This window comes from Lithobates pipiens, unplaced genomic scaffold (assembly GCF_037356315.1).
Source record: "Lithobates pipiens isolate NorthernLeopardFrog02 unplaced genomic scaffold, aLitPip1_a1.2 Scaffold_22, whole genome shotgun sequence".
Classification (NCBI taxonomy): Eukaryota; Metazoa; Chordata; class Amphibia; order Anura; family Ranidae; genus Lithobates; species Lithobates pipiens.
The window spans coordinates 29,369,994-29,395,647 of NW_027507784.1; the positions used below are offsets into that span (position 1 = coordinate 29,369,994).

The following is a 25,654-nucleotide window of genomic DNA, read 5'->3' on the forward strand; positions in this document are numbered from 1 at the left end:
GATAGGTTCTTGAAGATGATTGTCCAAGGACAGGGTGGGTTCTTGTAGATGATTGTCTGAGGACAGAATGGGTTCTTGTAGATGATTGTCAAAGGACAGTATAGGTTCTTGTAGATGATTGTCCAAGGACAGGATGGAATCTTGTAGATGATTGTCCAAGGACAGGATGGGTTCTTATAGATGATTGTCTAAGGACAGGGTGGGTTCTTGAAGATGATTGTCCAAGGACAGGAAGGATTCTTGTAGATGATTGTACAAGAACAGGAAGGGTTCTTGTGCATGATTGTCCAAGGACAGGAAGGGTTATTGTAGATGATTGTCCAAGGACAGGAAGGGTTATTGTAGATGATTGTCCAAGGACAGGAAGGGTTAGGGCCGGTTCACACTGCAGGCGCGGCGAGGCGTCTCCGACTTGCCTCGCCGCGACCTGCGGCGACCTCAGCGGCGACTTGCAGAGGACTTCTGTATAGAAGTCAATGCAAGTCGCCCCCGAAGTCGCCCAGAAGTAGTACAGGAACCTTTTTTCTGAGTCAGAGCGACTCGAGTCGCTCCTCTCAGAACGGTTCCATTGTACAGAACGGGGGCGACTTGCGGGAGCGAGGCGAGGCGAGTCGTGTCGCCTCGCATCGCCCGCTGTGTGAACCGGCCCTTATTGTAGATGATTGTCCAAGGACAGGAAGGATTCTTGTAGATGATTGTCCAAGGACAGGATAGGTTCTTGAAGATGATTGTCCAAGGACAGGATGGGTTCTTACAGATGGTTGTCCAAGGACAGGATGGGATCTTGTAGATGATTGTCCAAGGACAGGATGGGTTCTTATAGATGATTGTCTAAGGACAGGGTGGGTTCTTGAAGATGATTGTCCAAGGACAGGAAGGATTCTTGTAGATGATTGTACAAGAACAGGAAGGGTTCTTGTGCATGATTGTCCAAGGACAGGAAGGGTTATTGTAGATGATTGTCCAAGGACAGGAAGGGTGATTGTAGATGATTGTCCAAGGACAGGAAGGATTCTTGTAGATGATTGTCCAAGGACAGGATAGGTTCTTGAAGATGATTGTCCAAGGACAGGATGGGTTCTTACAGATGGTTGTCCAAGGACAGGATGGATTCTTGAAGATGATTGTCCAAGGACAGGATGGGTTCTTGAAGATGATTGTCCAAAGACAGGATAGATTCTTGTAGATGATTGTCAAAGGACAGGATGGGTTCTTACAGATGGTTGTCCAAGGACAGGATGAATTCTTGAAGATGATTGTCCAAGGACAGGATGGATTCTTGAAGATGATTGTCCAAGGACAGGATGGGTTCTTGAAGATGATTGTCCAAAGACAGGATGGATTCTTGTAGATGATTGTCAAAGGACAGGATGGGTTCTTGAAGATGATTGTCCAAGGGAAGGATGGGTTCTTGTAGATGATTGTTCAAGGACAGGATAGATTCTTGAAGATGATTGTCAAAGGGCAGGATGGGTTCTTGAAGATAATTGTCCAAGGACAGGATGGGTTCTTGTAGATGATTGTTTAAGGACGGGATGGATTCTTGAAGATGATTGTCCAAGGACAGGATGGTTACTTAAAGCTGATTGTCCAAGGACAGGATGGGTTCTTGTAGATGTTGATTGTCCATCATGTTCTTGTACAAACATTTACACATTCCAAGGTGATTGGATTAAGGTATTTTTTACTACCTGCAGGATAAAATGCTGGGGTATTTTCCTGACAGTCATTAGAACTCATTAGAACTGAAAAAGTTGTTTGGAAAAGCTACAAGCTTCAAAACTCAAGAACAAGTCCAGTTGAATGTGACTAACTACATACAATTGACATGGTTTTCTTTCTTTTAGTTTACACTTTTTTTTCACCATTTCATACATCTCAGTGCTGCTGATCGCTTGCAACCTCTTTTTTATCCACTTCCTGTCTACATGCACTCCAGCTGCAGCTGTACATCATTGCTCTGGTTAACTTCTAAGCTGTCACTATGAGAACACAGCAGAGAGATGGAGGTCAGCAGGAGGAACAACTGACCACTGTGGTGAACCCAGGAGATCCGCACTCTTGGAAGTGTTGGCCTCCTTGTGGACTTCACCAGAGGATATCTCATTACCAAAGAGAAGTTCTGCCAGCTAGAAAGGTAACTATTGATTTGCTTCCTTTTCTTTTCAGCTATTCATTTTTGAAAATAAGTTTGATAATGACAGAGCTTATTTTATCAGTAACATTTCATTCAAGAGTGAACAATAACATTATTTTTCACTGGCATCTCTGCACCCACAATTCTCATCCCAATACATTACATCTACAGTAGAAAACATTTCTGGGGCTACCACCCATCCTGACCTTTGACCTTTGTGTCATTGGTACTGGCTCTAATGTACCCGACTAATAATCTTGGTGTCTCCTTATTTCTCTATGCTGTAGGTCCTGACTCTTCTCTTGCCTACCTTGGAGGTTTGGAGTTTCACAATTATCTGGGCTCTTGTTGCTCCTCCATGTCATAGGTCTGAGCTCTACTGTCAACTTTCTTGAAGTTTTGGGGGTTCCCAGTCATATAGGGGTCTTTTCACTTATGTGCCAGATGTCCTGTCTCTGTTCCTACCCATCTTCGAGTCTTGATGATTGCTATCTTGGGTTTTTATTACTCCTCAGTGCCATAGGTCCTGTTGTGACATAGAAAGGGTATGTGTACCGCTCAGGCTCAGTAGAGGGGGGATATGTAAACCGAACATCCACAGCTGCTGTTAGAGTGCTGACAGAGGATGGAGCCTCTCCTGGCTCCTACAAGGTTTCAAGAGACAAAGGTAGCCCCTGGAAGTCACACATCTAAGGGTTGCTAGAGAAGTGAATAGAGTGGCAACCTCAACCTGGACTCCAATCAGGCCATGGTCCAAATGCATTTCACTCCACCCCCCGGAGCTTAGTCATGGGGAACTTAGCTTAGCTTAGACATGACTAAGTTTCGGGGGCATGGAGTGAAATGCGTTGGGGGGCGTGGCCTGGTTGGAGTCCAGGCAGAGGTCGCCACTCTATTCACTTCTCTAGGACACCTTAGATGTGCAACTTCCAGGGGTTACCCTTTGTCTCTTTAGCCATAGTGTCATGACTCTGAAGTAGTGTTCTTGTCTGTTTGCTCACGTTTCTTTTTTTGTTCAGCATAGAGGCCAGTGGCTGTTCACCTGTATGCTTAAGTAATCTTCCCTCGTGCATGGCTCCACCCCAGCCTCTAATTAGCAACACTACATTAACTGTGCACTGTAAGCCAAGCCTTGCTGATCAATTTTGTGAGTTTGGCTTCCGTGTACTCATTGCTGTGTATCCTACGTCTGATCCTATTAACTGACCTTGGCTTGTTCTTGACTGGCTTCATATCCCGACCTTTAGCGTGTTCTTTGACTATCCCTATCTGCTTGTTGCCCTGACCTTTTGGCTTATCTCCTGACTATGCTTGCTGCCCCAGGCTGCTGCTTCCTTTCTATCCACCAGTAGTCGACCGTGAGCATGAGCTGGGAGACCTTGGGGGCCGAGACCTGGAGCCAGACTGCAACAAAGTCAATCCCCACCATCAGGGGCCCTGGTGAATATCCGCTGGCTCTTAGATTCCGTGCCCTGGGAAATCTCATACTCTAGCTCCCAGTATGATCTGTGTTGGTGCCGCAGAGTACCTGCTTTCCTGAACCACCCAGAGCTCTATCCACAACTGTCAGCCGTAGGTTCCACTATCTCAGCAGTACACTCCTGACCCCAATGGGGTGCATCTGTCACCTGGCCTCAGGTGACCTAACACATAGGTCATATTGCTGCACTCACCACTCTTGGAGTTTTATGGATTCCTAGCCAACTTGGGGACTTCCTACTCCTCCATACCATAAGTCCCAGTTCTGCTTTTTTGGAGTTTTGAGGAGTCTCAACTACAACATATTTGGTATCTTGTTACTTTTTAGTGCCCTGTAATGTCCTGGCTCTGCTCTCAGCTATCCTAGAGTTTTGGTTCCCATTCATCTTACCCCTTTGTGTCATAGGTCCTGTCTCTGTCTTACCTATTTTGAGGTTTTGCCGGTTCTTTTTACTTCTTTGTGCCATAGGTTCTGGCTCTGCTCTCACCCATCATGGAGTTTTGAGGGCTCCGACCCATCATAGGGTCATCTCACTCCTCTCTGCCAAAGGTCCTGACTCTGTTCTTACCTATCTTGGTGTTTTGGGGGTCCTACCCAACTTAGGGTCTTCTTACTCATTTTTACTATGGGTCTTGGCTCTGCTGTTTTCCTTCTTAGTATTTTGGGGGATTCTACCCATCCTATGGTCTTCTTACTCGACTGTGCCATAAGTTCTGACTCTGTCCTTAACCATCTAGAAGGTTTGGGGTTCCTTCCAATTTTGGGATCTTCTCAGCCTTCACACCATAGGTTCTATCTCTGCTTTTACCCACCTTACAGTTTTAAAGGTTACTGGCCCTTTTATGTGGTCTTTTTTTCTTCTTTGTGCCATAGGTCCTGGCTCTTCTCTCATCCATTTTGGCGTTTTAGGCTCTCCTATCCATCCTATGGTCATCTTACTCCACTGTGCCAAAGGTTGCAACTCTGCTCTTACCCCTCTTTGTGTTTTGGGTGATCCTAGCCATCCTATAGTCTTCTTACTCCTCTGTGCCATAGGTTGGCTCTGTTCTTACTCATCTTCAAGTTTTTCAGGCTCTTACCCATCTTATTGTCTTGCTGTCGCCCGTGTTAGAGTTTTGGGGGATCTTGCCCTTCTTGGTGTCTTCTCACACCTTCTTTTGTTTCCTCCATATATAAAAAATAAGGAATTAAACACGGAGGCTAGAAGACATTTATATTGTCCTTGGGAGATGTGCAGAACAGGGAAATTCTGTGCAGAGAACTCCATAATGAAGATCTTGAGGGATATATGAACCCATCATGTGATTTCTTCTCTGGCATCGATCAAAAGCTTAAATATCAGTTTTGGCTGAACTGAACTTTTCTAAGTGGTAGGGTGACCATTTTTAGCATACTCTCTCTGTTTCTACCAGATGAAAAAAAAACTGATAGGTGTTGAAGCTGATCTCAACCCAGTGGCAAATGCCAATCCTGGCAAGCCATATTCTCAGCTTCACCCTGCAGAATGCGACATAGCTATGACAAAGACAACTGCTTAGCTATCCAACGACATAATTCCCAACCTTAGCCTATTTTTACATAGAAATATGAAGAGTTAGAACCTTTGCTGGGTTCTAATTTATGCCTGTGACCCCCAAAATATTTGGAAAAAATGTATATACACAGTGCCTTAAAAAAGTATTCAAAATGTGAATGTATTTTATTGGAATTATATGTGATAGACCAACACAAAGTTGCACATAACTGTGAACTGGAAAGAAAACAATAAATGTTTTTCAATTTTTTTTACAAATTAATATGTGAAAAGTGTGGCAGGCATTTGTATTCAGCCCCCTTTATTCTGATACCCCTAACTAAAATCTAGTGGAACTAATTGCCTTCAGAAGTCACCTGATTAGTAAATAGAGTCCACTTATGTATAATTTATTCTCAGTTTAAATACAGCTGTTCTTTAAAGCCTTTGGAGGTTTGTTAGAGAACCTTAGTAAACAAACAGCATTACAAAGGCCAAGGAACACACCAGACAGGTCAGGGATAAAGTTGTTGAAAAATATAAAGCGGGGTTAGGTTATAAAAAAAATATCCCAAGCTTTTAGCATCTCACGGAGCTCTGTTCAATCCATTATCTGAAAATGTAAAGAGAATGGCACAAATGCAAACCTACCAAGCCATGGCCGTCCACCTAAACTGACCGGCGAAGCAGCCAAGAGGCCCATGGCAACTCTGGAGGAGCTGCAGAGATCCACAGCTCAGGTGGGAGAATCTGTCCACAGGACAACTATTAGTCGTGCTCTCCACAAATCTGACCTTGGGAGAGTGACAAGAAAAAAGCCATTGGTGGAAAGCCATAGAAGTCCCATTTGCAGTTTGGGAGAAGCCATGTGGGGGACACAGAAAACATGTGGAAGAAGGTGCTCTGGTCACATGAGACCAAAATTTTACTTTTTGGCCTAAAAGTAAAACGCTATGTGTGGCGGAAAACTAACACTGCACATCACCCTGAACACACCATCCCCACTGTGAAACATGGTGGTGGCAGCATCATGTGGTGGGGATGAAATACTAATAAGTTGTGATAAGTGAACAATGGTATAGATATAAAGTCCAACATGTAATTAAAGAGGTGTCAGCAAGTGGACGAGTGCAGTGTCTTGAGACATGTGCTGAATAAAGTGCTGAGTGCTAATGAACTCCAGGCGGTGTCCTTCACCAGGTGAATTACCAACATAAAATAAGGATGTACTCTTACCCCACATGGTGGATCTTCTATTATGGAAGGTCAAATGGGCATTGGAAATTGTCAGCTCCTGACATGAAGGCAAACAGAGGTATATGGAATATGTGTCTCTCCAAATGTCCCTCCAATAGCCAGATCAGACCCTCATGTCCGCTGAGCAAAATCCCAAAGTTAATAAGAATGGGGCTTCCAGTAGTGTAAAATACCTTTCATAAGGTGTCTATTGTAGCATTATGCACAAAAAAGGAAAAGAGGTGCATCATAGAACATAAAAGGCTGCAGCACATAAATTTAAAAATCGCAGTGATTGGATATCGTCTCCTCTCCGCACCGGTTTCTTTACTAGAGGACTTCTTCCAGGGCAACTGTGGGGATGCTTTTCTTCAGCAGGGACAGGGAAGCTGGTCAGAGTTGATGGGAAGATGGATGGAGCCAAATACAGGGCAATCTTAGAAGAAAACCTGTTAGCCCTTGTACACACGGTCAGAGAATCCGTCGGGATGTGTCCTATCAGACCGTGTTGTCGGAATAATCCGACTGTGTGTGGTCTGCATCGGACTGATTCTGTCGGAATATCCGTCGGACCCAATTTTCCAACTTGTTGGAAATATTTTCTGACAAACTGGTTCGATCGGACATACTCATGTGTAGAGAATTTTGATCGGACCAAGTGCCACGCATGCTCAGATCAAATTCCTACATCAAAGCTATTGGCTACTAGCCTGAATGTAGTCCCATCGTAACGAAATTACGTCATCACGTTCTGAATGATCCGATTTTTCGACAACTTAGTCCAACCGTGTGTGTATGTAACAGTTTCGGACAAGATCCGACGGATTTGGTTGTCGAAATCTCCGACCATGTGTACAGGGGCTAAGAGTCTGCAAAAGACTTGAGACTGGGGGCGGAGGTTCACCTTCCAGCAGGACAACGACCAGAAACATACAGCCAGAGCTACAATGGAATAAATTAGATCAAAGAATATTCATGTGTTAGAATGACGCAGTCAAAGTCCAGACCTAAATCCAATTGAGAATCTGTGGCAAGACTTGAAAATTGCTGTTCACAGACACTCTCCATCCAATCTGACAGAGTTTGAGATATTTTGCAAAGAAGAATGGGCAGAAATGTCCCTCTCTAGATGTGCAAAGCTGGTAAAGACATCCCCAAAAAGACTTGTAGCTGTAATTGCAGTGAAGGGGGTTCTACAAAGTATTGACTCAAATGCACCCTACAGTTTTCACATATTTATTCTTAAAAATTTTTGAAAACCATTTATCATTTTCCTTCCACTTCACAATGATTTCTCACTTTGTGTTGGTCTCTCACATAAAATCCCAATAAAATACATTTACGATTTTGGTTTTAAAGGGGTATGAATACTTTTTTAAGGCAATATATATATATATATATATATATATATATATATATATATATTTTAGTTCTCATATTCACAAACTCTATATGGTAATTTTATATATACTGTATATATATATATATATATATATATATATATATATATATATATATATATATACACACACACAAATAACAACACTATATAAAGTTTATGAATATGAAAAGTTACATATATGATTAATATAAACAAAAAATAAACAACAAAAAAACACACACACACACACACATATATATTATTTATTTACAGTATATATAAAATTACCATATAGAGTTTGTGAATATGAGAACTAAAAAAAAATAAATAAAAATATAATAAAATATATATATATATATATATATATATATATATATATATATATATATATATATATATATATATATATATATGATAATGGGATAAACAATAATAATTTATAGAAATATTATATAAACACACATCATATAAATGTCATGTAGCTATATACAGCACTGTAAAAGATACAGCTGTCATATAATAAGACCACAGTCAACAAGAATTTATAATTGAATTGCAATTTTATTTAAATTAGAACAGTGAAATGGGAATTCCTATACTCAGTGGTGCACTGATTACTACTCTAGCTAAAGACATCGCTGTTTTATTGACATCAATTGAATGTCAATAAAGTTATTCTGGGAAAAAAACTCCAGCCAGATCATAGAGTGATGAGAATAGGCCGCCCTATCCCCTCCCCTCTCTATGGTCAGAGCCCGCCTTTGCTCCCACCTCAGACGTTTCGTTCTTCATCGGCATTTCATGGCAGCCGATTCGTCAAAAGCGATAACTAACCTTGTAAAGAAATAAATAAAAAAATCCGACTCCTCTTAGTCGCCGACTCCCACCTTTCACGCGGAAACATCAGATATCAAAACGGAGGCGAACCAAATAAAATCCAGCAAAGCTGGGTGGAAAGTGCGAAGACGGAAGCCGCGCTAAGTAAAACTATCTGGATGTCGGCAGATTCGTCAGGGAGGTAAATCGGGGTGGAAAAAATAGAAAATCATCCGGAGCGGCGACGGAGCCCGATACGAGTGGGGGGAACGGGAGGAGGAGCGGAGCGGTCGGTAGACCGGGAGGGGAGGGCCTTCACCGAGGGGGAGGGGCCGGGTCCCGGCGAAAGAGCGGCGGAGAAACGGCAGGAGGCTTTACCGGGAGGCTGTGAGGGGAAGAGACAGCGAGAGACAGCCGGGAGAGCGGAGAGACCGCCGGGTGAGTGACCGAGAGACCCCACCGGAGGGGGAGGGGGGAACACCGGGGCCTGAGAGACGGCTGAGCTACATACACATAGGCGACCATAGGAGTCCATACTGAGGAGAGGGCTGAGCTATATACACATAGAATTTATATACTGAGGAGAGGGCTGAGCTATATACACATAAGATTATATACCGAGAGACCCCCAGGAGAGGGCTGAGCTATATACACATAGGATTATATACTGAGAGACCCCCAGGAGAGTGCTGAGCTATATACACATAGGATTATATCCTGAGAGACCCCCAGGAGAGTGCTGAGCTATATACACATAGGATTATATACTGAGAGACCCCCAGGAGAGAGCTGAGCTATATACACATAGGATTATATCCTGAGAGACCCCCAGGAGAGTGCTGAGCTATATACACATAGGATTATATCATGAGAGACCCCCAGGAGAGGGCTGAGCTATATACACATAGGATTATATCCTGAGAGACCCCCAGGAGAGGGCTGAGCTATATACACATAGGATTATATACTGAGAGACCTCCAGGAGAGGGCTGAGCTATATACACATAGGATTATATAGTGAGGAGAGGGCTGAGGTATATACACATAGGATTATATACTGAGGAGAGAGCTGAGCTATATACACATAGGATTATATACTGAGGAGAGAGCTGAGCTATATACACATAGGATTATATACTGAGGAGAGAGCTGAGCTATATACACATAGGATTATATACTGAGAGACCTCCAGGAGAGGGCAGAGCTATATACACATAGGATTATATACCGAGGAGAGGGCTGAGCTATATACACATAAGATTATATCCTGAGAGACCCCCAGGAGAGGGCTGAGCTATATACACATAGGATTATATACTGAGAGACCCCCAGGAGAGGGCTGAGCTATATACACATATGATTATATACAGAGGAGATAGCTGAGCTATATACACATAGGATTATATCCTGAGAGACCCCCAGGAGAGGGCTGAGCTATATACACATAGGATTATATCCTGAGAGATCTCCAGGAGAGGGCTGAGCTATATACACATAGGATTATATCCTGAGAGACCCCCAGGAGAGGGCTGAGCTATATATACATAGGATTATATACTGAGGAGAGTGCTGAGCTATATACACATAGGATTGTATACCGAGAGACCTCAAGGAGAGGGCTGAGCTATATACACATAGGATTATATACTGAGACCTCCAAGGGAGGGCTGAGCTATATACACATATGATTATATACTGAGGAGAGAGCTGAGCTATATACACATAGGATTATATACTGAGAGACCCCCAGGAGAGGGCTGAGCTATATACACACAGGATTATATACTGGGGAGAAAGATGAGGTATATACACATAGGATTATATCCTGAGAGACCTCCAGGAGAGGGCTGAGCTATATACACATAGGATTATATACTGAGGAGAGGGCTGAGCTATATACACATATGATTATATACTGGGAGACCCACAGGAGAGGGCTGAGCTATATACACATAGGATTATATACTGAGGGACCCCCAGGAGAGAGCTGAGCTATATAGACATAGGATTATATACTGAGGGACCCCCGAGAGAGAGCTAAGCTATATACTGAGAGACCCCCAGGAGAGTGCTGAGCTATATACACATAGGATTATATACCGAGAGACTCCCAGGAGAGTGCTGAGCTATATTCAGATAGGATTATATACTGAGGAGAGGGGCTGAGCTATATACACATAGGATTATATACTGAGGAGAGGGCTGAGCTACATACACATAGGATTATATACTGAGACCTCCAGGAGAGTGCTGAGCTATATACACATAGGATTATATACTGAGACCTCCCATGGTTGCAGTGATGGTGATGAGGGTCTCCTGGTTTTTCAGGTCCCATGTCCCCAGATGGAGCCTGAGGGTGACAGTCACCGAGGAACCGGCTTTCAGTGGAGGAGCTACAAACTTCTTCTGGATCCGGCTCTTCCCGGGACACGGACCAGTCAGAAGGTTTACCGATACGATGGGATCCACTTCAACATTACCGTAAGTGGGGGCGGGGCTTACTGTCATCTCAGAGGGTCTGCTTGTGACATGATGATTTCTATAGGACCTGGAGAGCCTCTGCAGGCCGTGTGATCTGAACCAAATGCCGGACCTCCTACATTCAGTGGTGAGATTGTTGGACCTGACCAAGGCTGCCAGTATAGCAGCACTTACCACCTATATACTGGGCTATTTTACCCCTTTCCTGCCCAGACCATTTTTATTTTTATTTTTTGCTTGCTCTGATTCTCAAAGTAGAGGCCGCACTAATGAGCGGCACTGAAGGGGCTGCGCTAATGAGGGTTTACTGATGAGGCTGTGCTGAAGAGGTTGTGCTGATGGTCACTGATAAGGCTGCAGTGATGGGGCTGCACTGGAAAGTGATACCGATTGGCACTGATGGGATGGACTGATGAGGCTGCGCAGATGAGGCCTCACTGATTAGCACTGACTAGGCGGCACTGATGGGGCTTCATTGATGGTCAATGATGAGGCTACAATGATGAGCACTGATGGGGCTGCACTTAGGGGGCACTCATGAGGCTTTGCTGACAAGGCCTCACTGATGTGGCTGCAGTGTGGGCTTTGATGATGCCACTGATATGGCTGCTCTGATAAGGTGGCACTAGTAAAGGATACCGATTGGCACTGATGATGAGGCTGCAGTGATGAGCGGCACTGATGGGCACTCACAAGGCTGCGATGACGGGTCTGCACTGATGAGGCCACATTGATTGGGCACAGAAGGGGCTACACTGATAAGCGATGCTGATGAGGTTGTATTGGTAAGCGGCACTGATGAGGCTGTGTCTGGTAAGCGACACTGATGGGGCTTCGCAGATGAGGCGGCACTGATGGGGCTTCACTGATGGTCAATGAGGAGGCTGCAATACTGGGCACCGATGGGGGCTGCATTGTTGTGAACTGATAACCAATACTGATGGGGCTGCCTTAATGGGGCTCACTGATGGCCGCTGATAAGTGGCAATGATGAGCGGTGATGGGGCTCCACTGATAAACGATACTGATGGGTGGCAATGATGGGTAATAAGGCTGCGATGTTGATGTTTAGCACTGATGATGCTGCAGTGATGGGCACTGAGGCTGCACTGATGAGGCAGCACTATTAATGGATACTGATTGGTGCTGATGAGGGAACTGCACAAATGAGGCTGCCCTGAAAAGTGATACTGATGGGGATGCACTGATGAGGCCTCACTGATATGCCCTGACGAGGCCGCACTGTTAAGCAGCGCTGATAAAGCGGCACTAATGGCCGCTGATGGAGCCTTAATGATGTTACACCGATGGTAGTCTCTGATGGGGCTACACTGATGAGGTCTCACTGATGGGGCTGCACTGTTAAGCGGTGCAGAGGAAGCGGCACTAATGACCACTGGTGGACACTGAGGCGGCTGCTCTGATGGAGCGGCACTGAGGCAGCTGCTCTGATGGAGCGGCACTGAGGCGGCTGCTCTGATGCAGCGGCACTGAGGCATGATACTTATTGGCAGTGATAAGCGGCGCTGATGGGGTCTGCGCTGATGGGCAGTGATGGGGGGGGGGGGGGCTGCACTGATGAGGCTATACTGATGGATCTACATGGGGCTGCCCTGATGAGGCTGCACTGTTAAAGCGGCACTAATGGCCACTGCTGGAGCAGCGCTGCGCTGATGGACCCGTAAATGATGGGCAATGATGAGGCTACATGATGGGCGGCTCTGATGGGCCTGCACTGATGAGGCCTCACTGATGGTCAATTTAATTATGAAGCTGCTCTGTTAAGTGGCGCTGATGAAGCACCACTAATGACTACCGATGGGGCGGCACTGAGGAGGCTGCGCTGATGGAGCGGCACTGATGGTGCTTTACTGACGGGCATGATGGGGCTGCCCTAATGTGGCCTCACTAATGAGGCTGCACTGATGATCGTTGATGAGGCAGCACTTAAGTGCACTGATGAGACTTTACTGATGGGTCTGCACTGATGGGTCGGCAGTGATGTGGGCTGCACTAATGAGTACTGATGGATCTGCGCTGATGGACAAGGAATGGGCAGTGATGAGGGTTATCAGCTGTGTCCAATGGTCACAGAGCACCTTATGCGTGTCCCAGGGGGAATGTTGGGGGCCAAGGTTTTGGGCGGACGTTTGTGGACACCCACCCAGAACTGGAGAGCCGCACTGTCTTTCAACTATAGAGTGGATGGGAAGGGGAATTACCACTTCAGCTAGCAGAAGGTTTTACAACCTTTATAATCGGGCCATTTTGCGCTATTTAGCACTGTGTAATGGGTCAAGCTTTCTTTTGGTGGTATTTGATCGCCACTGCATTTTTATTTTTCTAGGCATGCTTGTTTTTAATTATTATTTTATTGGCCAAGATGTATTCAGCTACATGTCTGAAAAAAAAAAAAAATCCCAATAAGTGTTTATGAATTGGTTTGTGTAAGATTTATAGTGTCTTCAAACTATAGTGTATGTATAGTGAGGAAAAAAAAAAAAAGCAGCAAAATGCACAATTTTTTTTTATTTGGGTTTTTGTGTTAAATTATAGTAATCGCAAGAAATATACACCTACATTTAGATAAAAATATTTTCTGATGGCTATTTTGGGCCAGTTTTCCTTTCGATAATAAAAAGTCAGGGTATATCCAAATCCAAATACCATTTACCATTAAAAAGCCTAATTTGTCCTGAGGGGGGGAAAAAAACCCCCATAGTATAATCCACCTGGATGCACAAAGTAGTTGTGATGTCAATTGCAAATCTGTGTTCAGCCTTTAGGCCGGGTTCACACCGCTGCGATGCGGGAACGCCGCGAATCCGCGGCGTTTTCCCGCATCGCACGACTCCCGCCGGCAGTTCACACTGCCCTATGTGGACGGCTGGGGGTGTCAATGATATGTTAATGACACCCCCAGATCCGTCGGCATATCGCAGTGCGATCTGCCGACTCGCACAGGAATCGGATCGCATGGTGTGAACCCCCATGCGATCCGATTCCGTTGCGGACCCAAAAAAGGGTCCCGTGCGAGTTTGCTGCGGGACTGCTGCGAGTTCAGCCATACTATCTGTATGGCTGAACTCGCAGCGCTACGGAGATCGGATGTGATTTGCTGTGCGAATCACATCCGGTTCTCCCCCCGCAGCGGTGTGAACCCAGCCTTAAAGGGATTTTAAAGTCAGAAGTTTTTTTTTTTTTTTTTTTATCTTAATACATTCAAGGTAAAAAGCCTTAGTTGTGCAACAGCCCCTCTAATACCTACCTGAAGTCCCACTCTGTCCAGCGATGTCCACAAGCCTCTCAGCTATCTGAGGTTCTCCTTCCTGATTGGCTGGCCGAGACACATCAGCAGTGTCATTGGCTCCCGCTGCTGTCGATCAGCTAGCCAATCGGGGGGGGGGAGGGGGCGAGTCGGGGCTCAGTGTCTGAATGGACACAGGGAGCTGTGACTCGGCCCGGGTGCCCCCCATATCAAGCTGCTTGCTGTGGGGGGGGGGGGGCACTGAGCAGGAGGGAGGAGCCAGGAGCACAGAAGAGGGACCTGAGAAGAGGAGGATCCGGGCTGCTCTGTGTAAATCCACTGCAACAGAGCAGGTAAGTATAACATGTTTATTTTTAAAAGGGGGGGGGGGGGGAGAGACTTTACAATCGCTTTAACATTTTGTTTGATGCCCAGTCACTAAGGGGTTAATGCCAGTTCTTCGTTCTAGCTACATCCCCTTTGTCTTCCTCTGGGGGGCACTGTAATTCTCTCTGACATCTCAGAGTGAAAACCTCGGCAGACCCTGGACAAGGAGGGATACAAGAGGTCGCTCTGTATTTGGAGGAAGTGATTTGAAGTTCTGATTGGAAGAGAGGTGGGGAGGATTTATAAGCAGTGACAGCCCTGCATACGTCAGGGCTCCACCGCACAGGGTGACAACGCTGCTTTAAAAATGCAAAGGCTGATCTCCCTCACTGTATTGTAAAAAAAAAAAAAACTCTTAGAAATCAGATTTTTATGTGAATAAATATAACCCGAGTACCTTGTTAATCCCAAGGAAGGAAAGAAGGCAGTGGGGACATTAGCTGTGTGTAAAAGAAGGCACGGTCTGGGTAGGAAGGTGTTATTTACATGATGGTAGTGAAGTGACTGTTAGTGTGGTGTTTGTATGACTCCTCCAAACCTGAGGCCTTCTAATATGCAAATACAGACTTCCTCTAGGAACTTATGGTTTGGCCCTGCCTCCTGATGTCCTGCTCATACATATATATACTGGATATATATATATATAATAATTATACTGGACCAGACTGCCCCGCCATGAGATCCTATGCATGGACATCTTTAAGGCCCGTACACACGGTCGGACTTTTTGACAACAAACATGCAAATTAGCTGTTTTGGAGCAACATCCGACTGAGTGTACGCTCCATCGGACAAACTTTTTCTGTTTTCATCCGACTGTTGTTGGCTGTGCGAACGGACAAACTTTCTGGCAACAAAAGTCCGATGGAGCAAAGTCCGATCGTGTGTATGCAAAAGCATAGGACTTTTGTACAAGGTACAAACACGCATGCTCAGAACCAATGCAAAAGATCAGACTACAATACAGAAGTTGACCAAAGGTGGCGCTGGAGTCATTGAACGTCCTCTTTTGAAGTGGCGTCAGTGCGTTGTGACGTCACTACGTTCGTGTTTGTTGTCAAAAAGTCAGATCGTTTGTATGCAATACAAACTTGTGGACTACGCCCTTTGTACAAAAGTCCACGGAAAAGTTTGTACAAAGTCCGACCGTGTGTATGGGGCTTTAGGGTTGTTCTTTTAGGGGGTGGTATTGAATCCTCCAAGTAAGAACACATATACAGTATTGCAGAAGACATCGGCACTTGGCAGTTTGCTAGTTGTGGTTCTTTTGAAGCTCGTCACACTTTTTGAACTTTTTTGGTGGCTATGCTGCATTTCAGTGTCCCATGGAGCTCTGCCCTAGCCACCCTTATGGGAGCACTCCTAATTCCAGGCTCCGAATCACAGGCATCTCTAAATCTTAGGACTGCAAGCCACCCCCCGCCCCTCCTCCCAAGGCATGTAATATATAAAACATTTTAGCCCTGACAGTGGGGGTTATGTGACAAGGCCGTGATGTGTACAGTTCACTGAAAATACAGGAAGGCTGAACTGACAGACTTCTAAATGTAATTTAAATATGGATTTAATTAGGGGGGGGGGGAGACACTTGGTGTTTAAAGAGGAACTACAGTCTGCTCACACAATTGGTAATAAAAACATCTTTGCCATTTTGAAGCTTCCCTCCCACCAGTTTACCTTTTTATTTTATATATACTGTGATTCTGTACTTTCCAAATATGCTGCAGAAATCTCCCTCCTCTGAGTCTGGCTGCAGCCATTTTAACTGTGGGCAGCTGAAGCTGCTTGCCTGTTCACTTCCTGGATTTACACAGACGCACACCTCCAGCTCTGCAGCTTTCATTGGCCCTCTTATGACTCATCCCCTCTCCCTTCCTCACTCTCACAAGAGTGAGAGAGCTGTGCATGATGCCATAAGCCTAGGCTTATGACCAGACAAGAAACAGGAAGTGGGCTGTATAAGGGATTTACTGGCAGAAAAAAAAAAAATGTTTTACTATCCAAAAGTTAAAACGACAAGGGCAGAAGATTTAATAGATGGAAAGATGAAAAAATGACTGAAGTACCACTTTTATGTTTTTCTAAGGCCCCATGTACACGGGACGCTGCTAAACGTACGTTCAGAGGCAGTTGGACACTTTTTTTTCAACTGCCCCTGAACTCATTCAATGTTGTTCTCTGTGATGATGTACACGGTCTCGTTTATTGCCATTTTTAGGCAGTTGCGTTTAACAGCGTTTCTTTGAAAGCAAAAAAAAATGGTTTCAGATGCCGAAGATTTCCACCACGTTTCAGATGCCAAACGCGACTAAACGTGGTAACCCGCGTTTAACCACTTTTCGTTTGTAGGTGTTTTTAGTTTTTGGCCATTTAAAAAAAAAAAAAAAAAAAAAAAAAAAACATATTTTTTTTTTTTTTTTTTTGTAGAAACGCTTCTAAACACAAATGCGGCAGGAAGCTGCTAAATGCGGCAAAATGGATGTTTTAAACGTGGGTTACTATCTGTCAAGTTAAAGAGGAAGTAAACCCTGATGAGTTTACTTCCTCTTTCATTCCCTGCAAAGGTAAAGCATAATGGACTACAATACATCGCATAGTAGCCCATTATGTGTCACTTACCTGACACAGGAGCCAGCGAAGTCACCGCTGTCCCCTGTAGACCGGCGCATCCATCTTCTCGGTGGGACTCGCCGCTCCGCTTCTGTCATGCAGCGATGACGTCACTCCCGTGCATGCGCACGGGAGCCGCCACGCATGGCATATTCGCCGTTGACGGTGCCGCGCTCAGTGCGCCTGCATGCGCCGTAAACAGCGGTGCCTGTCTTTCAGCAAATATCTCCTAAACCGTGTAGGTTTAGGAGATATTTCTTGGACCTACAGGTAAGCCTTAATCTAGGCTTACCTGTAGGTCAAAGTGTGTTGTAAGGGTTTACAACCACTTTAAGTGGTTCAGGGGAGGTTGTAAAAACGTCCTGTGTACATGATGCCTAATAGTCCTGAATAGATTCCTGCACATAAAGACAAGGGCTTAACCCTTTCGTTGCCAGACTAGTTTTTTGCTCAACACATTAAGAAAAAATAATTTTAGACCTGAAGATTAGCTAAACACAGAAGGCGCCAATCGTACTATTTTTTTTTTTTTTTTGGGGGGGGAGATGTCTTTTCCTCCTGAGCGCACAGTTGGTGGATCGTTTCCACCTGACAGCCAGCTTGTCCGCTATGTACACACACTCTAGTAGTTGAAAATGTGTGTAAAATTCCCCCACGCTACTCTTTGTCTGACATGCCAGTAGTAGCGAAAGGGTTAATACTACCTTAAAACCGTTTAATTTCTGGCACATGCTGGAAATGTAACACTCCCATTGGTTGTGCTCTCAACCAACTGTCAAACCAGCCAATGGCTGGTGTCATAACTGATTACATGTGCAGCATCATGACAGTTGTAGATTAAACCGAGGCAAAGATGTCGGCTTCCTTGGCTGAAATCAATAGGGGGGTTTACTTACACTTTAAGTCTTGCAACGTGGTGGAGGTGTCTTTTCTGGAAAGGAGTGAGAGAAGTCATGAGGAAGGCTGGTGTTGGAAAGAGCATCTTGCAATGCATGCTGTGTGCTGACTTGGCATATGCCCTATAAGACCTGAACTCTAGATTAATGGAAAACGGAGAGGGAGAAAGACTAGTCACCAGTGTTGCTTGTGGTCTCCCTGCAGCTGACCTTTCCCCTCCAGTCATCTTGGCTAGAGAAGGGGGTTTTCCTTATGTTAGTTGTTCCCCCATAAAGATTGAAAGGAAATTATTCAGTAAGCATAGTATGGAGGAAGTGGAAAAAGGGAGATCCTTGTGTTGCAGGTTCTCAGGTACAGCTTACTCTCCAGCAAGGACAACCGTGAGAAGCCTAGTAATGACATCATCAAATCTCACTCCAAATCTGGTGAGATTAGCATCCACATTAAAGTAGTAGTAAAGGCTGGATAAAAAAAAAAAATGTATAAATTTAAAAAAAAGGCAGGGGGACCCGATCGACCACTTGGTCTTTTATTTTTTATTTTTTTCCTGCCTATACTCTTCTATGTTTCTATCACTCTCTGCTCTTTACAGTGAGAAAAATCAGAGCGCCACACCAGACTGCAGATCTGCATCCTATGCAAATGATGCATCCATACCCAAATCTACTGCTGGTACTACCTGTGAGGTGTACAGTATATGCCGGGTTCACTGCGTGTTGGCCAGTCTCCCCACACAAAGCTCCATACATTGGGACTGTAGTATTTAGGGGAAGGTGGTCAAAATAATGGAGGTTTTAGTGGTCATCCAATTACTCTATCCACACTAGACGTTAGTTTTGAAGGTAAACGCAGTCACAGCAGTCTGTGCACCAGGTGAGCTTACACTCTTATCTCCCATTACAACGACTTATTCCACAGTGCTGTACAATTAACAATACATGAAAAGAACACAAAAAGTAATGAATAAAATGCAAGAATACAGTCTTATGAAGCATCCAATACTATAACTGTCAATCATTACAAAACATGCAAATTCCTCAACTTTCTTACAACTAGCACCGCCTTGCCAGATGTAAAAAAAACAAGCGCTTACACCCTAAGACGTGTGTCTATCTTCTGGGGGCTGTGGAATTACGTTCCTCTTAAGCAGCTGTTTTAAATTGGGCTCTATACAAAGATAAAGCCCTATCACTATTGTACAAAAAAACTCTATAAAGATAAATCAACACATCCAAAAGATGAATCAATCCATCAAAAGAGAGTTAGAAACAGCGCATAATATTCTAATTATAGACAATCACAATGATGTGCACTGAATGGTCAAAAAACTTCCTCAATACATTTAAAATCATATAAATTCACAATGAATATATGTTGAGTAGATTACAAACTTAGGCCGCGTACACACGGGCGGATTGTCTGCCCAACTTAGTCCGCTGAACCGTGTTTCAGCGGACAATCCGCTCGTGTGTGGGCTTCAGCTGACTTTTTCAGCGGACAGTCTGACGGACTAAGTCTTTCGGAATTTCCGTAATTTTGTCCGTCCAAACTTGGTTTCAGCGGACAGTCCGCTCGTGAGTAGGCTAGTTGGACGGACTAAGTATGGCGCATGCTCAGAAAGGATTTACACGGCCGAAGGTTGCATTGCAGTGTATTGGACGTCGTTTTTCTAGTCCCGTCGTATGTGCTGTACACGTCATCGCGCAAGCTTTCAGCGGACTGTCTGTTCATCGTGTGTGGTCAAGTCCGTTCATTCAAATGTTGGACGGACTGTCTGTCGGATTGTCTGACGAACTTAGTTGGGCAGACAATCCGCCCGTGTGTACGCGGCCTTAGTGTCTCATTTTATGTCCATCTAGCCAATGTCCATCTAGAAATTAGCGCTTGATGGTGAGTTTATTAATCTCACAGTAATTCAACATAGTTCGTTAAAGAGGAAGTAAACCCTGATGGGTTTACTTCCTCTTTTTTTCCCTGCAAAGGTAAAGCATAATGGACTACTATGCATCGCATAGTAGCTCATTATGTGTCACTTACCTGACACAGGAGCCAGCGAAGTCGCCGCTGATCCCTGTAGTCCGCCGCGTCCATCTTGCTGGTGGCGTCTCGCAGCTCCGACCAATGATGCATGCGCACGGGAGTCGCGCCTCGCAGCTCCGTTGCTGTCATACGGCGAAGCCGCGATGACGTCACTCCCGCGCATGCGCACGGGAGTCGACAAATTTGGCAAATCCATTCTTGGATTTGCCGCATTTAGTGCGCCTGCGCGCCGCTGTCTACGGCGCATGCGCCGTAGACAGCGGTGCCCATTTTCTGGCAAATATCTCCTAAACCATATAGGTTTAGGAGATATTGCTTGGACCTACAGGTAAGCCTTAATCTAGGCTTACCTATAGGTCCAAGTTGTTTGGAAGGGTTTACTTCCCTTTTAAACTCTTGATATATATTGCACTATTGCCCGAAATACACCTCCACGCGTGCACACATGCAAACACCGCAAAAAAGTCGTTGCCAGTGAGGAGTTCCCCTTAGGTATTTCTCTTACCAGACTCAGCTGGTTTCACACATCTGATCAAGAAATCCTCTTAGATGTAAATGCAGGTTTCCTTTCTCTTCATATACCACACCACTCGATCTCCGAAGGAAGTATAATTACAGAGAAAAACGCATATAGTGCAATTCCATTAAACAAAAACAAGGTGCTTTATTAAATTAAAAACCATCAAACATTGCACTCACAAACGTTAGAACTTTCAAAGCGTTGATTCAATACATGGATTAGCAGCTAGGCTCAGATAGGAACAGCTAGGTTTAAAGGATGGTCCTACCGCCCTCAGCAATAGATCGCTCCCCGCTGATATCTCCCGGCTCGGTCCCTCTCCTCTTCTTTCTCCTATCACTCCTGCTGTGTTTAAACTCGTATGGTTCCACCCTGACGCGTTTCGTCGTATTGACATCATCTGAGGTTGGGGCCATACGTTCCCATCACCTTTTTATACCGTTAGGGTGAGTTATCTCATTAACCCTTCATAGACCACTCCCTTGTCTCTTCCTATATACCTCTGTGATGAATGTACCATGCTCACATCTAGTAACTCCCACAGGTTATTTAAAATAATTGTACTAGTTACCACTAATTCTATATATCCCTCTACCCTCCCCTCCCCTTTGGGTGCCGTTACTATATAAATCCCATCCCACTCATGCAAATATTGCATGTGTCAGATTTAGGTATAAACCTTGATAATATTGCACATATAGAAAGGGTCGGTCGGTGTATCTTATATATAGGTATTGGACATTTAACAGCACTCGTCAGAGAATGGGGTGATAGAAATTCTTCTCGAGAGACTGCTGCATGTTCCTCCCTGATGGGGGGGGGGCTCGCCGGGATACATTTGCATCACCGGCGATCACAAAACATGACTGGCATTCATATATTGACCGTATGAAAAATTGATAGCTGACACTTTGATTTTAGAAAAGTCCTTTAAAAGGTGGTTGATCCTAATCGATGTCGAATGCACCATACACCAAGATCTACACCACGTGGGTGGGTCAAACTCACCATCATGAGGAATATCCCAAGCCTTTAGTGATCAAAAGTGTCATCTGTTTTCCGGGGATAGCCAGAGCTACAGGTCTCTCCACATAGCGGGATCCCTTTTAACCACATTTATTGGTAAAAAAAAAAAAAAACCCTTTGAAAACGCACTCGCAATCAATAAAACAATCCAAGCATTATTGCTGTTCAGTAGGGAAATCGACTATCCACCATGTCGATTGCACTTCTCTGTCAGTGACTGATATGCACACGTCACGCCTTGACGCGTTTCGTCATTGCAAATTCGACTGAGAGCAGCGGTGGATGGTGGATTCTCCTACTGACAGGTGATGAAGCTTTTTTTTATTATTTATTTATTTATTTTTTTATCTACATGCTTGGATTGTTTTATTGAAAGGGTTTTTTTTACTAATAAATGTGGTTCAACAGGATCATGCTATGTGGAGTTTTCCTTTTGCATGGTTGACTATCCACGGAGTGACCTGTAGCTCTAGCTATTCCCGGGAAAACGGATGACCCTTTTGATCACTAAAGGCTTGTGATATTCCTCATGATGGGGAGTTTGAACCCCTAGTGGAGTGTGACTCTCATGGTGTAGATCTTGGTGTATGGTGCACTCTATTCAATGTTGGTTAGGATCTACCACCTTTTGGAGGAGACTTTTTAAATCGCAACGTGTCAGCTATCAATTTTCTTAAGTTTCGTAATGATTGACAGGAGCGCGGCTATACTATTGGATGCTTCTTAAGACTCTGTTCTTGGTTTTTATTCATTACTTTTTGTGTTCTTTTCATGTATTTGATATATAGTGGCTGCTTTTATATGTAGAGAGAATTTTTTATTGTGTTCATGAGATATATCTATAAAAATATATTATATAATAAATATATATATATATATATATATGTGTGTATGTATATATCACACACACATTTTCTATATATGTATGTATTTGTGTCACATTGCTGTATATGGCTTATGATCATGTATGACTCGGGTTGCATATGAGCGCTGAGCAGTGTTGTTAGACCTGAAAATTTATTAGAAGATCTCTAAACCAGTCATGTCCATCTTTGCACTGGAGAAGCTTGCACTCCAAAGTCCCCCACAGTCGTATTTTACAACATTTTGTCTCCTCTATAAAGTCTGTGTCTGGGCAGAAGTGGGTAAGGTGATTCATAAAATTAAAGGTCCATCATGATCCCACATCTGGTTTATATGCGTCCTATTCTTCTTGAAATGTCAGACAATAAATAATGGCTTTTCCCAGTTATAGGATTATACTAATTTCTCCTCTCTTTTGACCTCCAGGATGGACCGTTTCTTCCACTGGGAGATGTGCGGGACCCTCGGCCACAACGTATGTGGAGTAAACCACGAGAAGTGGCCCTTCCCATCCCCAAATTCAAGGTAATAGACGACTTGATATTAGGGTTGCACCAATACCGTTATCGGTACCGATACTAAGCATTTGCGCCAATATCGGTACTCCAATGTTCCAATACATGAAACTGATACTTTCAGGCTGAGTTCTTTCAGCTGTCAGGATTCCCCTACTGTCAGCTGGAATGTAAACCAAAAAAAAAGCTGGCAATTACAAGTTGTTGTTGTAAACCCACATAGAAGAAAGAAGAAAACCCTGAACTACAAAGGCATAATGAGCTAGTATGCATAGCATACTAGCTCATTATGTAATACTTGCCTGAGATCAAAGCCCTCTGCTGCGGTGCCCGTACACAGCACCGGCCGGCGACATCACTCCTGGAGTTACTCCTGGGTATCGTGGGCTCCGGCGCTGTGATTAGCCAGAGCCGCGATGACGTCACTCCTGAGCATGCGCTGCCGGTAACAGCACACTTACTGAAGCAATGGCACGCATGTGCCATTGCTTCAGTGCGCATGTGCCGATGACTCCGGCACATGCAGATACAGGGGATATCTCCTAAACTGTGCAGGTTTAGGAGATATCCGGGATAGCTACAGGTAAGCCTTATTATAGGCTTGCCTGTAGCAAAAAGTGAATTGTAATGGTTTAAAACCACTTTAAGGAGCATGGCCATTGCGTGCTATGGTAACCACCCTCGCTGTACTGTACCTATGAAGGAGCAGTGTTGTCACCCTAGGACAGAATGGGGTTGAGTTACAAAAACTACAGAGTGCAAAATCTGGTGCAGCTCTGCATAGAAACCAATCGGCTTCCAGGCTTTTATTTTTTTTTATTTTTTGTCAAAGCTTGGTTGATAAGCCACTACACTATAAACATACCATCCCCTCTGTAAAATAATATGTGCCCCTGTGTTATATAGAAAAAAATGCTGATTATACTTTATATCGGAGCGTCTTCCGGGGCTCGGGAATCCTCGGCTCTCTCTTCTCCCTGACTGACAGCTATAGCAGGCAGGGCCGCGCACTCCTGCTGCCGTCAGCCAGGGAGGAGAACGTGCCCAAGAGTCATGTGAGCTCCGGGAGATGCTCTCATATAAGGGATAATCTGGATTTTTTTTGTATAACACAGGGGCACATATTGTTGTTTTACAGAGAGGATGGTATATTTATAGTGTAGTTTATGATGGCAGCAGGAGTGGTCGGAGCTGACAGGCAAGGAGGGCAGGGGTAGAGCAGAGAGGAGAGCCGTGGATGGCAGAGGCATGTAAACTGACTACGGTGTCAGGGATCAGCAGCCATGATATACCGTGGTGAGTTTACAGTAGGGAGGGCAGAACCAGGCAGGATCAGCCAGGTTTTATTTAGGCAATAGAAGGGGCCAAATTACACAGCACAATCACTATGCTGTTATTCATGCTTTAAGGGAACAGGATTTTTTTTTTTTTTTTTTTTTTTTAGGGTAACAAACCCTTTAACTACTTTGACCTCCAGAAGATTTTCCCCAACTGACATTTCGTGGAAACCTATGACACTAATACAGTGATCACTGTCGCTGTACTAATGACACTGGCTAGGAAGGGGTTAAATATCTGGGGTGATCAAAGGGTAAGTGTGTGCCTAACCAGTGTTTTTGTGTATAGTGCTAGTTGCTTTTACTAAGGGAAGTGCTGGATTTCATGAAAATCCATCCCTTTCGTGCTGACGGGACAGAGCTCTGCCTTGTTTACATAGGCAGAGCTCTGTCCTGTTTTCTCTCCTCGCTGATCAGCAGCTGCCAGCAGACATCCCTTGGCCGGCACCTGTTGATAAGCTTATGCTTTGTCTAGTCAAAGCACAGCCAGGTCGCAAGCAGCAAGCATGCCACCTACCTGTAACCCGTACTAGGTATGTTATCTGGCACAGAAGAGCCGTTTTACCGCCGTACAGCTAAGTGATGCAGTTGGCAAGCGATTAATCAAACAAGCTGAAGTTAGAAGCTGATTGGCTGCAATGCACAGCTGCACCAGATTTTGCACTCCCCAGTTTTCATTAATCAACCTCAGTTTGTCCAGATTACAACACTCCCCTCTTCTCCATTAGCATGGGGGGTGGTTGTGTAGTCAACAAAGAAACCTGTGATTAATGTAAATGATACCTTTCTGTGCTTTCTGCTGGTCAACTCGCTGCTTTTCAAGGTATTTCCCATGCTGAGGAGGGAAGATAATTTGATGCATCACTGTCTAGTTGGGGGCAGGGAGGTGACCAGGCTTATTGCTAAACTGCAGCTGAGAAAAATCATGTCAGCAGCACAGCTGTGCTGTCTCCTTCACTCCCCTGCTGGTCGGAGGGGCTGGCTGGGTGCTGTACATGGCTTCTTGAAAACATGACTGCACCCTACCACAGCACACCTCTCAAGAACCCTTATTATTGATGCAAGCATTGGGCACGATCTTGGAATGCTTGCTGGAGTGGACTTTCCTAGGAAGGCCACATTTGCATGCAGACCGCTCTGGGTGGTATCCACATGTGATGCTGA

At 44.6% G+C, this 25,654-nt stretch overlaps 1 protein-coding gene across 2 annotated transcripts in view; it reads left to right on the top strand.

Annotated features, from left to right (window-relative positions):
* Nucleotides 1-8,649: 8,649 nt before the first annotated feature.
* The window catches only part of SETD1A (SET domain containing 1A, histone lysine methyltransferase), an 83,141-nt gene continuing 66,136 nt past the window's right edge, over nucleotides 8,650-25,654 (top strand). Inside the window, exons 1-3 of one of the 2 annotated variants that reach the window (XM_077447224.1) lie at nucleotides 8,650-8,765; nucleotides 10,895-11,047; nucleotides 23,065-23,163. In XM_077447224.1, coding sequence (XP_077303350.1) covers nucleotides 10,910-11,047; nucleotides 23,065-23,163 — 237 coding nt within the window. In that variant the 5' untranslated portion in view covers nucleotides 8,650-8,765; nucleotides 10,895-10,909. The other variant, XM_077447223.1, reaches the window with a different exon arrangement.